This window comes from Megalobrama amblycephala, linkage group LG8 (genome assembly GCF_018812025.1).
Source record: "Megalobrama amblycephala isolate DHTTF-2021 linkage group LG8, ASM1881202v1, whole genome shotgun sequence".
Taxonomy (NCBI): domain Eukaryota; kingdom Metazoa; phylum Chordata; class Actinopteri; order Cypriniformes; family Xenocyprididae; genus Megalobrama; species Megalobrama amblycephala.
Genome location: NC_063051.1, coordinates 3,666,971 through 3,682,516, shown reverse-complemented (window position 1 = coordinate 3,682,516; position 15,546 = coordinate 3,666,971). Strand labels below are relative to the sequence as shown.

Below are 15,546 nucleotides of genomic sequence, written 5' to 3'. Positions count from 1 at the left end.
TTTGGTTGGCTCGTTCCAAGCCATCCCTCTGACTCACAGTCACATGGTGCATCCAGGAAGCAATGCGTTCAATGTTTCTGTGCAGAGGAGGATAAACAAACGCTCAGCTGTGTCAATACAAAACTAAAAGACGGGTGTTAACTGACCTCGCAGTGAAGCATCGATACTGTAACATCTGCGAAACGGATGCAAACAAACAGGCCTGTTCGTGAGGCTGAAGGATTGTTTTTTTGAGTGCCATCACAGTAACTGAGAATTATTCGCACACATTGAGCGTTTCTGTGCTTGATTTTCTGACAGACGGGCAAAAATGTCTGACTTTGTCATTTTATTGCTGATTCTTTTTTTGGTCATTTGTCTCATCTTAACTCTGGTGGGCTTCGTGTTTTACACCGGTCTTTTTTCTGAAGTCGTGATTCGGACTGGATCTCCTCCGGTGAAAAACATCACGATTGCATATAAGTTCAGAAAAGGATCGTACAAGGACAGCGGAGCTGCTTTTACAGAGAGCTGCAGTATCGGACCGAAGCTGTCCTCTGTCGGTGTGTTTTACGATGACCCTAGTCAGGTCTGTAGCTCACTTCTTTCTGATTCACTGATTCTTGAGGCAACTTCGCCTGCCGTGTGTTTTTAAAACAACATTTCCACTTTAAAGCGATATATGTGATGGTTTGCAATGTTCTCATCACTAATTACTTGATTTTTTTTTTTCTTTTTATTTAATTTTCCACCAAAACGATGACGTCACTTTATCGCTCACAACCCCTAAGCTACCTGTCATCAGGTGAAAACAACAACAACAACACACCTGTCATCAGGTTCAAACTCCTCCATTGAATAAGGCTTTCTGTAAAGAACTTGCCCTTTTAATGACGTTACTTAAGGCTGTGAACAAAGTACATCTATTGTAAATGACCATGAATCTGTATTTGGTTTTATGTAATGTTGTTTAATAAGTCGTTTAATAATAATAAGCACCTGTCATGGTACAGGGATGTTATAAAATGGTAATACCATGGTGATTTGAAATACTGAATGATTAATATAATGCTACTCCAAGGTTATTCAAAACTTTACAGTCAAATCACCATATGTCACCACAGTCATATCATATCAGGTATTATTGTTAACTTTGCAAAACAGCTGTTTTTTAAAGGTGTTTGGCTTCTGATCTTATTTTAAATATATGATTCGCTTTAGTAAACATCTTAATGTTTTCAAGACTGACTCACTGAGGTTTTTTCCATCAGTTGACTTCTTTAACATTAAACATCTGGTCATTCCCTAACATTATGTCTCATATCTATCATAATATCCTAGTATTCAGTGTATCTAAAGAATAAATTAGCATAACATTCTGTGCATGGCTGTGAAGGTGAACATGGACCTCATGGAGGAATAAATTGGAGGTTTGAGAGATGTGAGACACTCTTGATACTCATCCTCATACTCTGAGAAGAGAATGGATTGGATTTGGCCTTCTCAGCAGAAGACAAAACAACTATGCATGTATCAAAAAACAAAACATGCATGTAAAGTATGTCAGATCTCTCAGCAGATAATAGATCTGATAATAGAGTCACTGGATGGGTGTCATTATTACTGCCCTGATCTAAGACTGCACAGTCACCACAGCAGTTATGCAATAATTGTGCATTGGTAGGTTGGGCATTGAAAATGAAAGTTGAGTGCTGAGGTAACTGCTGTTTTATTTTGTGCAACATGACAGTCATTGCCAAATGGAATCGCTGGCATGCAGGAATGACTGGGAACGTCCAGCTGGTCCCATGTATTTAACCATACCGATGTGGTGCTAATTTGTTGTTCTTTTCAGTATAACTTGGAACAGGTAGAGTTATTGAATAATATTACTTGCTGGTAGGAGCAGCATTAGCATTTGCCCGATCATGTTCTGTTGTGAATGTATATTTGTTTCCTTCCTGACACAAATGCATGACCTGGGGCCACAGTTATAAAATGCACATATGATCGTATTTTATCCAAAAATCAATGGGTTCCATCCTACGTCAAAAAGTGAAGAACAAATTTATTTATAAAGGCATAAACTGACTGCATACATCAACTGAAGAGCATGCATTGAAAATTTTTCTCATATACTAGTAATTAAAATAATCCAAGCTCAGTTATGAAAATGCAATCTCATTATGCATTAATAAGTTATTTTGATTAAAGATTACGAGGGCACATGCATTAAAAATTATGTGCACGGATAAATCCTTAATAAATACTGCAATATTCAGTTTTGATTTCATGGTGACTTTAAGTATGAGTTGCCTATCCAGTTTAGAACTTATTGGACAGACACCCGGATATGTGTCATGCATCTTCGAATAGAAAAAGGAAAATATGAAACATTTTCAGTCTTATGCTTTTGCATTCAACACAGGGCCAATTGAAACTGTATGTGACTCAGACAAAATGTGAGTAATGTGGGTAAAAAAGGACACAAATTATGAAGTGAATGCCAGGCTGGCAGTGTGGTGTTATAGACCGCATTCATGGCCATGATATTTGCTGAAGAAAGTTAGGAATATATTATGCCATTACCATTGTCAAGAAAAAATAGATGATTTGTGACATTAACAAAAAAAAATAATTATTAAGTGCAATGCTATTTCCATCTGGTACTTCACTCTTTTGTGGTACTGCCATAGTATATTTTTTGTTTGCGGAAAATGAGACATGGCATGAAAATTATCTGAAAAGTTTCTTTTCCAGAGAGGTAAATTGATGTATTGCTTCACCCAAAATGAACATTTATTATCATTTGCTCACCCTTATGTTGTTCTAAACCATATCATTTTCTTTCTGCCGTAGAACACAAAAGGGGAAATTTAGCAGAATGTCTGAGCTGCTCTTTTCCATTCAATCAAAGGGAAAAAAGCCAATTAAAACCATTATAAAAGTAGTTCATACAACTTGTGTGTTATATTCCACGTCTTCTTGAAGCTAAGTGATAGCTCTGTGTTAGGAAATCACAAACACTTAATCCTGCTTGACAGCTAGTCACTTCACTTTCACATATGGAATCGAGCAGCTTGGACATCTCCTTTTGTGTTCCACAAAAGAAAGAAAGTCCCTTGGCTTTCAAAAGATAATGTATAATAGAAAAGTCATTTTTGGGTCTGAACTCTCTGGATGTTTGCAATGGTGAATCCAATGAGGAAATGCAAAATAAAAGCTCAGCACAACATAAGGGTGTTTCCTCAGTGCTGCATAAACTGCCACGTTAGCTCACTCGGCTTAAGCTGATCCCTGTGTTTCAATGGAAATTGTCAAAAGCAGGTCTTGCATTTTAGAAATCAGTACTGTACTTCCCTAACCACTAGATGGCGGTACAGTTTAAAGAACTTAACTTGCAGCAAAATGGTCGAGTTCAAGCCTACAGGTATAGACATCTAAAATTTGCTGGGCGTACAGTAGCTCATCATACCTGGACTCTTACACCCTTTTAAAAATGTATGCGTGGCATTGTTTTAGATAACAGATATTACTATTATACTATTATTACTATATACTAGAATATGGAATTAATAAATTATTAATAATAATATATTTTATATAATGTTGATCACATTTTGTAAATATATAATTTAAGTAAAAAAAGAAAAGTGCAGATCTTTTCCCTTTTTTAAATTTTTTTTTTTTTTTGATACTTCTACATTTACGTTTTGGAGCCATTTGTATATAACTGTAAAAAATGGTTAATTTAATTTAATTTTAACTGTAAAAGACTTATTTGGTTAATAGTTCCCTTACTATATATACACAAGAGAAACTGTAATCTAACTTTACATTTCAAATAATTTTCATTTGATAGTGATTTATTTTTAGTTTTTTGTTCTCAGTTATGTGCATTAGGGTTTTATGTTACATCTTATGTTGTTGAAGAATGCTTATTGCACTATTTTAGTGTCGTGTGTGTTACCATGATGGTGTTTTGCGTTTGTGTGCATGACACTGTACCTTCTATATTAATATTTATCTCAGATGAGCTTTGATTGATCATTTGCTTTCTCTTTATCCCCTGGGTTATATGGTGGTTGTCAGTATATGTTAAGGGTACAAAACAGATTTTAGTAGCAGCGTGGCCTTTTATCAGAAAAGGGCTGTTGGATTTACTGATTTATTTATTTATTTTTTCTTTTTGTGTTCTGAATAACTCATGTCTGTCCATCAATCACAATAGTGATAGATACTACTGTTGGATAGAGCTGCACGATTAGTAATTAAAAAATCACGATCTCGATTCATACACCCACGGGACCTTAAATGACAACGATTCAGCTATGTCTATTAAACCTTTGACAAGTATATGATCACAGCGGAACAGTTTTTATGAGTGAGTCATTGAATAATTCATTCAAAACAATTTAAAAAAAAGAATGAATTAAATTAAAATAAAATAAAAATGACATATATGTTTAAATGGTAACACTTTACAATACTGGTGCACTAATATGCATGAATTCATGCTTAATTATTGCACATATAATCATGTTTTAATGTATGACTCATGAAGAACTAAACCCTTAATTAATGATTACTGCATCAGCAACTAATAAAGAGTCTATATGGTAAATAGATTAAGTAATATATGAATTACTATTAATTAAATGTTTCATGATGTATTAATTCCTTAACATATTTTATTAACTAATAGTGTAAGTTAATTACCACAGTGGTTTGAAGCCATGTATTTAAACTTCAAATTGTCTGCTTTAATTAATCATTAGCTAATGATTTGCAAATGTATCATTATGTTATGACTTTACTTGTTGAGGCACATGACTATTAACTAATTATTAAGTAATATGTCATTATGGTTTTGACATCTACACTAAGCCATGGATTTCAATTTCCAACCATCTACAACCGTGATTCCACTGTACCAGATGAACTGCTGCATCCAGAACCTCTTTGTTCATGGCACAGGAATGTGTCAGGTTAAGCTTGAGGTCAAGGATTTACAGGAACATACAGCTGGGCACTGCTATTTCATAACACTGTGTGTAGACCGGACAAAGAGAATAGAACCCATTATAATCAGTGATAGTGATGCTACACTGGATGCGGCATGACGCGACACAACAAAACGTCACTTCTGTTATGAAGGACAAATGGACTTGCAATGGTCTGTCATGTCCAGTGGAGACAGCTGTTGCGGCATGACTTGATAATGGTCGCATCCAATTTATTTCCAATCTTTTTTATTAGTTTTTAGGGACAGTACAGAATAGGACATCACAAAACAGCAAACAATAAAATGTTGTCCATTATTAACCCCTTACATGATCCCCCTCCCCAAAATCAATGTCAAAAATAAATATAAAAAATAATAATAAAAAAATAAATAAAATAAGCAAACATGAAAAATTATACATGTGTGTGTATGTATATATATACACACACACACACACACACACACACACACACACACACACACACACACACACACACACACACACACACACACTATACATACATACATACATATACATATATATATATATATATATATATATATATATATATATATATATATATATATATATACATACACATATATACATACACATATATATATATATACACATATATATATATATATATATACACACATACACATATACATATATATATATATATATATACACATACACATATACATATAAAAATAAATAAATAAAAATCAAATAATAAATCGCATCCAATTTAAACACAGTGCAACATCAATCTGTAGGTCAGATTTTGGTGTGCTGATATTTGTGTGCAGCCCAACTTACCCATCCTTCAAACACATTCTCTGACATTACACTTACTGCATGTGCAACTTTCAAAACCCATTTATAACATATTACTTAACAATTAGTTCATAGTAATTTGCCTCAACAAGTAAAGTCATAACATAATGATACATTTTCAAATCATCAGTTAATGATTAATTAAAGCAGACAACTGGAAGTTGAAGTATATGGCTTCAACCCATTGTGGTAATTAACACATTAATTTACACTTTTGGTTAGAATATTAAAATATGTTAATAAGGAATGAATACATTATGACACATTTATTTAATAACAATTCATATATTACTTAATCTATTATTAATCATATAGAATCTTTATTAGTTGCTGATGCAGTAATCATTAATAAATGGTCATACATTAAAACATGATTATCTGTGCATTAGTTAAGCATGAATTAATGCATATTAGTGCACCAGTATTGTAAAGTGTTACCGTTTAAATAGACTGCAGTGATTAACATTTGTCAGAATCTCTAGCATTGTTTAATTAATCATTGCAGAATCGTGATCTCAATTTTAAACAAAAAAATTGTGATTCTCACTTTATCCAGAATCATACAGCTCTACTGTTGGATAAAGATGCCACTAAGATCGTCAAACTCAGATGTCGTCCGTCAGTGGATGTAAAGAAACTGTACCTCCAAAAACTTTGTATAGCCTTAAGATCTAAGTATTATAAATGCATGGCTGAAGTTTATTTTTAATGATTAATGATAAAGTTTTCATATAAAAATATATACAAAATTTAGATCTGAAACTGCATGTCATGACCCTTTTGAATTGTAAAATGTATAGGTTATTCTGTTAACATTCATGCAGTTAGTGATTTTGTTCTTAGCTACATACCACCTCAAAGCAAGATAAAGGTCTGTGATGCTGCTGGCTGCTTTCCCAGCTGTATATGCAGTCATGTGCAGGGGTGGCATCCGAGGGGATTCGCTGTGTTTATTGTCTTTGTATTGAGATGGTGACAGGGTTGGGGTTTTTGATTGGCACTCTCACCTTTTAGTGTCCAGCCACTGTCTCCCCTAAAGCCAATTAGCTTCAGATCTGACTATGATGGGTTGTTAGCGCTCGCTGAGGTCGCTGTCCGATTTTAATTGGCATAATGCTCTGTGCTTATTAGCATGCTCAACTCTCCCGCGGGAGGCAGGGGTTGATATGGTCTGTTTCAGAAGGTCACCGGATCCAAAGTGTTCGAGCTTGACAGGATAAAATAGAGGAATTTACACTTTAGTGAGGGAAATCGCTTTTGAAAGATGCTGAGAATGACTGTTCTAAGCTTGTCAGTGGCAGTGGAAAACCTCTGATTTATCTTTAGCATTATCTTCTTAGTGACTCATATTATACACAATTTATATTTATACATACAGTGCAAGCAAGTCACATGCACAGCACCTTTACAGCACAGCTGTATCATCCACAGAAGTGATAGTAAAAATACAGTATTTCCAATGATGGGCTGTAGCGTAGCAAAGCTATATAGTTAAAACTCACCAAGGCTGCATTTATTTGACGAAAATAATAATAAGAACAGTAATATTGTGAAATACTGTTGAAATGTAAAATAACTTCTATTTTAATATATTTTATATTGTGCTTTATTCCTGTAAATTTTCAGTATCATTACTCCAGTCTTCAGTATCACATGATATATATATATATATATATATATATATATATATATATATATATATATATATATATATATATATACACACACACACACACAGTTGTGCTTAATATTTTTGTGGAAACTGTGGTAAGTTTATTTTATTTTCATTATTTTTTTACCAATAGAAAGTTTAAAAGAACAGCATTTATTTGAATTTTTTTTGTAACATTGTGAAAGTTGTTATTGTCACTTTTGATCAATTTAATGTATCCTTATTGAATAAAAGTATAAATTTATTTAAAGGTGCCGTAGAACGTGTTTTCAAAAGATGTAATATAAGTCTAAGGTGTCCCCTGAATGTGTCTGTGAAGTTTCAGCTCAAAATACCCCATAGATTTTTTTTAATAAATTTTTTTTAACTGCCTATTTTGAGGCATCATTAAGTATGCGCCGATTCAGGCTGTGGCCCCTTTAAAGGTGCCCTAGATTATGTTTTTAAAAGATGTAATATAAGTCTAAGGTGTCCCCTGAATGTGTCTGTGAAGTTTCAGCTCAAAATACCCCATAGATTATTTTTTTATTATTTTATGCTGCGGCCCCTTTAAATCCCGTGCTCTCCGCCCACAGAGCTCGCGCTTGCCTTAAACAGTGCCTTAACAAAGTTTACACAGCTAATATAACCCTCAAAATGGATCTTTACAAAGTGTTCGTCATGCATGCGGCATGCATGCGTCGGATTATGTGAGTATTGTATACTGTTATATTGTTTACTTCTGATTTTGAATGAGTTTGATAGTGTTCCGTGGCTAAAGGGTAGAGATTTGGAGAGATTTATAAAGAATGGAGTTGTGTTTATGCATTATACAGACTGCAAGTGTTTAAAAATGAAAATAGCGACGCTCTCTTGTCTCCGTGAATACAGTAAGAAACGATGGTAACTTTAACCACATTTAACAGTACATTAGCAACATGCTAATGAAACATTTAGAAAGACAGTTTACAAATATCACTAAAAATATCATGGATCATGTCAGTTATTATTGCTCCATCTGCCATTTTTCGCTATTGTTCTTGCTTGCTTACCTAGTCTGATGATTTGGTTGTGCACATCCAGACGTTAATACTGGCTGCCCTTGTCTAATGCCTTTTATAATGTTGGAAACGTGGGCTGGCATATGCAAATATTGGGGGCGTACACCCCGACTGTTACATAACAGTCGGTGTTATGTTGAGATTCGCCTGTTCTTCGGAGGTCTTTTAAACAAATTAGATTTATATAAGAAGGAGGAAACAATGGAGTTTGAGACTCACTGTATGTCATTTCCATGTACTGAACTCTTGTTATTTAACTATGCCAAGATAAATTCAATTTTTCATTCTATGGCACCTTTAAATTTTCGTTCTCCCCACCCCCGAGCTCGCGACTGCCTTAAACAGCATAAAGTTCACACAGCTAATATAACCCTCATAATGGATCTTTACAAAGTGTTCATCATGCAACATGTCTAATCGCGTAAGTATGGTATTTATTTGGATGTTTACATTTGATTCTGAATGAGATTGATGGTGCTCCGTGGCTAAAGCTAACATTACACACTTTTGGAGAGATTTATAAAGAATGAAGTTGTGTTTATGAATTATACAGACTGCAAGTGTTTAAAAAATGAAAATAGCGACGGCTCTTGTCTCCGTGAATACAGTAAGAAACGATGGTAACTTTAACCACATTTAACAGTACATTAGCAACATGCTAACGAAACATTTAGAAAGACAATTTACAAATATCACTAAAAATATCATGGATCATGTCAGTTATTATTGCTCCATCTGCCATTTTTCACTATTGTTCTTGCTTGCTTACCTAGTCTGTTGATTCAGCTGTGCACAGATCCAGACGTTAATACTGGCTGCCCTTGTCTAATGCCTTGAACATGAGCTGGCATATGCAAATATTGGGGGCGCACATATTAATGATCGCGACTGTTATGTAACAGTCGGTGTTATGTTGAGATTCGCCTGTACTTTGGAGGTCTTTTAAACAAATGAGATTTATATAAGAAGGAGGAAACAATGGTGTTTGAGACTCACTGTATGTCATTTCCATGTACTGAACTCTTGTTATTCAACTATGCCAAGGTAAATTCAATTTTTGACTCTAGGGACCCTTTAAAAAACTTTCAGGATGATGAAATCGGAAAAGCAAAGTCAGTTCAAAGGTGGTTGTTGGTCATAGCAATTTTGGTGCTTATACTAGAAACACTGACTCAAGTGATGGTTTGTGACTTATGCAGGGTATTATGGGACAGGGAGGAACCTCAGAGGTTAGACAACTTTGACTTTAATCCTTTATGCTGCTTTTGAACTCTCAGTGCTTTTTATATTTAGTCACCTTCATTAATGCCATTCGGCCTTCTGATGTACCAGCATGAAACCAGCTTATTTATAACTGTTTATAAATGGAAGAGCTTATTCTCTTCGGGAGGTTCATTCAGCCCAGGTGTCTACATACTGGGCTGATTGGAGAGGACTCTCTTCAGTTTTTATATAGCAGTTGTTACTTCTTTGGAACACAGGCTTGATTAACACTCCACAGAACCTCCACAAAGACTGAATCAATAATGAAAGTTAATGGTAGAAGCAAAGAGCTGCCTTTTAAAACTGGCCTACTTTGTCCAAAGTTAATAAATTAAATCAGCAAATGAATAAAAACCTTTATAGCCATTTCACAGCACATCAAGTCCCTATACTCTATTCTACACTTTCATCTTCGAAACTAAAATCACTCTGACATGGCTTTATTGTTCTTATGTTTTGTAGATTTTGTAGATCTAAAATTGAACTAGTCCACTCTCTCTATATATAAAAACACGTATACAGTTTACAGTTTATATAAGTATATTTATTTATATATACGTATATAAGTATACAGTTTCATAAATCTAGGATAAATAGAAATATACATGAAAGAGCTTTTATTTATCACTTTATGACATCTGGCTAGGACATGATATACCAGTAAACTACTGTCAGCAGCATTCTACAACCCTCTCTGAGCAGTTGTGTCGCTTCTGAGCGTCTCTCAGTTCATCACCTTTGAAGCACTGCTGCTTCAGCCATCAAAGCGCGGCTTTCACTCAATTTCAAGACAATTATTTTCAAACTTCAAATCGTTTGCTGTGAGCAGCATTCCCATTTTTATCCATAACCCGCAGGTTTTGAGGACTATGATAGGTTTATGGAATAAAGAGTTCAAGTTAGGCTGTTTATTTATAGAGTATCTGTCAGTTACTTTACTGAAGAACTGATATGCATGTACACTACCTTTCAAAGTTTGGGGTCAGTACAATGTTTTACAATGTTGTTGAAAGAAGCATCTAATAATGCTTACAAAGACTGTATCAGAAATACAATAAATACAGTTTAAAGGTGCCCTAGAATCAAAAATTAAATTTACCTTGGCATAGTTGAATAACAAGAGTTCAGTACATGGAAAAGACATACATTGAGTTTCAAACTCCATTGCTTCCTCCTTCTTATGTAAATCTCATTTGTTTAAAAGACCTCATACATAACACCAACTGTTACGTAACAGTCGGGATCATTAATATGTACGCCCCCAATATTTGCATATATGTTCAAGGCTCATGTTCAAGGCATTAGACAAGGGCAGCCAGTATTAACGTCTGGATCTGTGCACAGCTGAATCATCAGACTAGGTAAGCAAGCAAGAACAATAGCGAAAAATGGCAGATGGAGCAATAATAACTGACATGATCCATGATAACATGATATTTTTAGTGATATTTGTCAATTGTTTTTCTAAATGTTTCGTTAGCATGTTGCTAATGTACTGTTAAATGTGGTTAAAGTTATCATCGTTTCTTACTGTATTCACGGAGACAAGAGAGCCGTCGCTATTTTCATTTTTAAACACTTGCAGTCTGTATAATGCATAAACACGACTTCATTCTTTATAAATCTCTCCAACAGTGTAGCATTAGCCCATTAGCCACGGAGCATAGCCTCAAACTCGTTCAGAATCAAATGTAAACATCCAAATAAATGCTATACTCACATGATCCGACGCATGCATGCAGTATGCATGACGAACATCTTGTAAAGATCCATTTGAGGGTTATATTAGCTGTGTGAACTCTGTAAATGCACTGTATTATAGTCGAGGGAGGGGGGGGGTTAAAGGGGCTGCAGCCTGAATCAGTGCATAGTTAATGATGCCCCAAAATAGCCAGTTAAAAAAATTATTTAAAAAAAATGTATGGGGTATTTTGAGCTGAAACTTCACAGACACATTAAGGGGACACCTTAGACTTATATTACATCTTGTAAAAACTGGTTCTAAGGCACCTTTAAAATAACTGTTTACTCTTATATTTTTAAATATTTAATTTTTAATTAAATATTAAAAATTAATTAATCATTTAATTTAAAAAGCCGAATTTTCAGCATCATTCAGTCACATGATCCTTCAGAAATCATTCTGATATGCTGACTTTTTTATTATCAGTGTTGAAAACAATTAATAATTTTGTGGAAGCCATGATACATTTTTTTTAAGGATTCTTTGATAAATATAAAGTTCAAAAGAACAGCATTTATTTGAAATAGATTTTTTTTGCAACAATGTAAAAGTTTTGTCACTTTCATACAATTTACTGCAACCTTTGCTGGATAAAAGTATTCAAAAAATGTTTAAAATGTTGTCTGCGCCAATAGCCTTGTGGGCAGCGCGTCGACACATGGCGCGGTTGTTGTTCAGGTGACCCGAGTTCGAGTCCCGGCTTGAGGAACTTTCCTGATCCCTTCACCCTCTCTCTCTCCCAATTCACTTCCTGTCCACTAACTGTCCTATCTCAATAAAAAAGGTGAAAGAAAGTTTAAACTGTTTTAAAAAAAAAAAAAATCTTACCAAAACTTTAGAACAGTAGTGCATGTCTAAAGGGTATTTGTTGGACATGACCCTAAACCAGCTCAATTATACAGCATTTCCTAAAGGCCGTCTAGTCATTCTGACATGTTGTTTTGAATTCACCATGCCCTTATGAAATGTGCTAATACATTTCTGTTTACTGAAACATTTGTTGGGCTATGAGCTGAGCTGATCCCCCATGTTCAGCTTTTTTGTACATTATTATCTCTTGTTTACCCTTCTGAAGATGCAGTAACACAGACCAGGGGAATAAATGCTTTTTATGAGGAAAAAAATATGAAAGGAGGGGTAAATGCTTTCTCCAGAATGGCTTTTTGTTGTCTCAGGGCACTGGTTTAAAGTTTAGGGATTAAGACCTCATCTTAGATGGCATTAAAAGGAAGGCTGTCTTCACATTTATTATACAGTGCTGCTGAACCTTCGTATTAACATGTCGAAAAGAGCTGACCTGCTGACATTGCTGTTCACATGACAAAAGGAAATTTAACAATCATGAGTGTTTTGTCCAGCTACTAGCAAAATGTCCTACATACTTGACTTTTGAATGCCAGTCGCCCTCCTCTGCCTTTTTTAATTAGACTGATGGCGTGAATGTTGCCTTGAGCTGGGAGTTATGATTAGTTATAGCCTGGTTGCGAGAGCAGCACATGACTGATGGACGGTCATTGTGGTTCCAGGCGCTTCAGTTTAGCAGTGTCAGTCAGCTAATGAAGCTGGAATCGAGTGCATGTAAGGTGGACCTCACATTTTTTCTCTGATTTATGTCTGAAGCTGATGTTAGCCATCTTTAAATGATAACCTGAGCTATCCATCAACTTAATCTGAAGCATGCATTATTAAGAATCTAATGAATCAAATGGTTTTCCTAAACGCTGATGGTTTGGACATGCATTGCAGGTTTTCGGGTTGTCCGCTTGCTCTTTTGACCCTTTTCCATGCCAACTAAAATATTATCACAGGCTTTCCAAACTAGGAAATTTTTTTTTTTGCATACTCTATTTTCTGCCCCATTAATTCTGTCCAAATTGGTCCCTACCCAACACATCACCTACGCTTCCCCAGAAATGATACGCCATCAGTTTCAATTTCATTCAGCATGGGAGCCTATGTAACATTTGAGGGCATTCAGGGCAGTTAATCATCTTGAGGAAATGGCAGTTTATGCATATTCATGATGCAGTGCGCACGACACAGCAATATTTAAATAATACTTTTATAACATTTTTAATATATTAAAATATATAAAATGTTATTTAGGGACTTGCATGAACTGTTTTCCGTGATGACTTGAATCAAAATGTAAAATTCACAATAGATGTGATTCACAGAAAATAACTAAATTAACCACACATTTTTTGCTATTCATGCCCATGTTTTAGAAACATCATGTAATGCAAGCCCTGGAAGGCCTTTTAGCTCAAGGCTTGTTCACAAGTGTGTCATTTATGGAGTCAAATTAATGCCTTAAAGTTTTGCACAAAAATAAAGTTTTGCAAAACAAAAAAAAAGAATTGAGCAATAAAAAAATGTTTTGCAAACAAAAATAAAGAATTGCAAAGGAAAAATAAAGTATTGAGCAGAAAAAAGTAAGTTTTGCAAACAAAAATAATAAATTGCAAAATAAAATAACGTAGTGCAAAAATAAAAATATAATCAATTACAAAAATCAATGACAGCTGTAATCCTATTTTATCTTTGCCACATACTTTTCATGCTCAAACCTACTAAATCATTTGCAACGCTCATTTTATTCTGCGTTTCAGTCAAGTGTGCACTCACGATACCGGTTTTCTTTTGCGCTGCACTTTTCTGTGCGGTTCTCTTTATGGCACTGGTTTGACGTGGGGGTGGAGTCAAGAAACGGGGGCACGCCCCCGCGAAACACGTCATCGGCAGGAGACGCAGATCGCAACAGAACAGATCAAGCATAGAGACAAAGCGCATTTATTAAACAATCCAACTGTCTCCAGGCTGCCTTCTTGTCTTTTCTGACTCATTACAAAAAACAGAACAATGCCTAAAAGCTGCTGTGTGACAAGGTGTACAGCTAACAAGCTAAAAAACCCAGAAATAAGTTTTTATAAGCTGTCGACCCCCAAAAATGAATGTTTAAGGACACAAAAGTGGATACAGGCAGTGAGACAGAGAGCAACGGGTCATATTACTATAAGAAATGCATTGGAGGGGGTCGTAATCGGCGACAACATATGCTAAACAAACCAACAAAAACAAACCATTCATTATTTTTAACCATGTCAAAGAATTATTTCACCTGTCGCCGATTACGTTCCCCTCCAATGCATTTCGCGGGGGTGTGCCCCCGTTTCTTGACTCCACCCCCACGTCAAACCAGTGCCATAAAGTGATCCGCACAGAAAAGTGCAGCGCAAAAGAAAACCGGTATCGTGAGCGCACGCTTGACTGAAACGCAGAATAAAAAGAGCGTTGCAAATGATTTAGTAGGTTTGAGCATGGAAAATATGTGGCAAAGATAAAATGGGATTACAGCTGTCATTGATTTTTGTAATTGATTATATTTTTATTTTTGCACTACTTTATTTTATTTTGCAATTTATTATTTTTGTTTGCAAAACTTATTTTTTTCTGCTCAATACTTTATTTTTCCTTTGCAATTCTTTATTTTTGTTTGCAAAACATTTTTTTATTGCTCAATTCTTTTTTGTGTTTTGCAAAACTTTATTTTTGTGCAAAACTTTAAGGCATTAATTTGACTCCATAGTCATTGCTATTATTCTTTAATGTATGCAGGCTAGCTGTAAACTTAATGTTAAATGCGTTGCTTGCTGCTTGTTGACCTGGATAGTGTTGTTTTACTTGTCGTGTTGCATACAGCCTGCTTTTGCTTGGCTGTGTATCTGCGGTCGAATCACAGAATTCCCCCTCCTGTAAGTTAAGTTGATGTTTTGAAGATTGATTATAATTTTATCTAAATTTTGTAAAGACAAACTGCATTTTATTTTATCTATCCTGAATTATATTATACCTGAAGCACCTCTAGGTGGCCTGCAGAGGTCTCCCTAATGCTTATTCAGAATTTAAATGTACTTCAATGTACCTGTGTCATATTTCCTTTCCACTACCTGATTTATTATATTTTATTATATTATTTTGATTTTGCTTTTTAAGATTGTG

The 15,546-nt window shown here is 34.9% G+C and overlaps 1 protein-coding gene across 1 annotated transcript in view; it reads left to right on the top strand.

Moving 5' to 3' along the window:
• The first annotated feature begins 16 nt into the window (after window positions 1–16).
• Window positions 17–15,546, top strand: part of tex264a (testis expressed 264, ER-phagy receptor a) — an 85,314-nt gene continuing 69,784 nt past the window's right edge. The window contains exon 1 of the mRNA XM_048198776.1: window positions 17–568. Within this exon, the coding sequence (XP_048054733.1) occupies window positions 311–568 (258 nt within the window). The 5' untranslated portion in view covers window positions 17–310. The remainder of the gene's footprint in view (window positions 569–15,546) is intronic.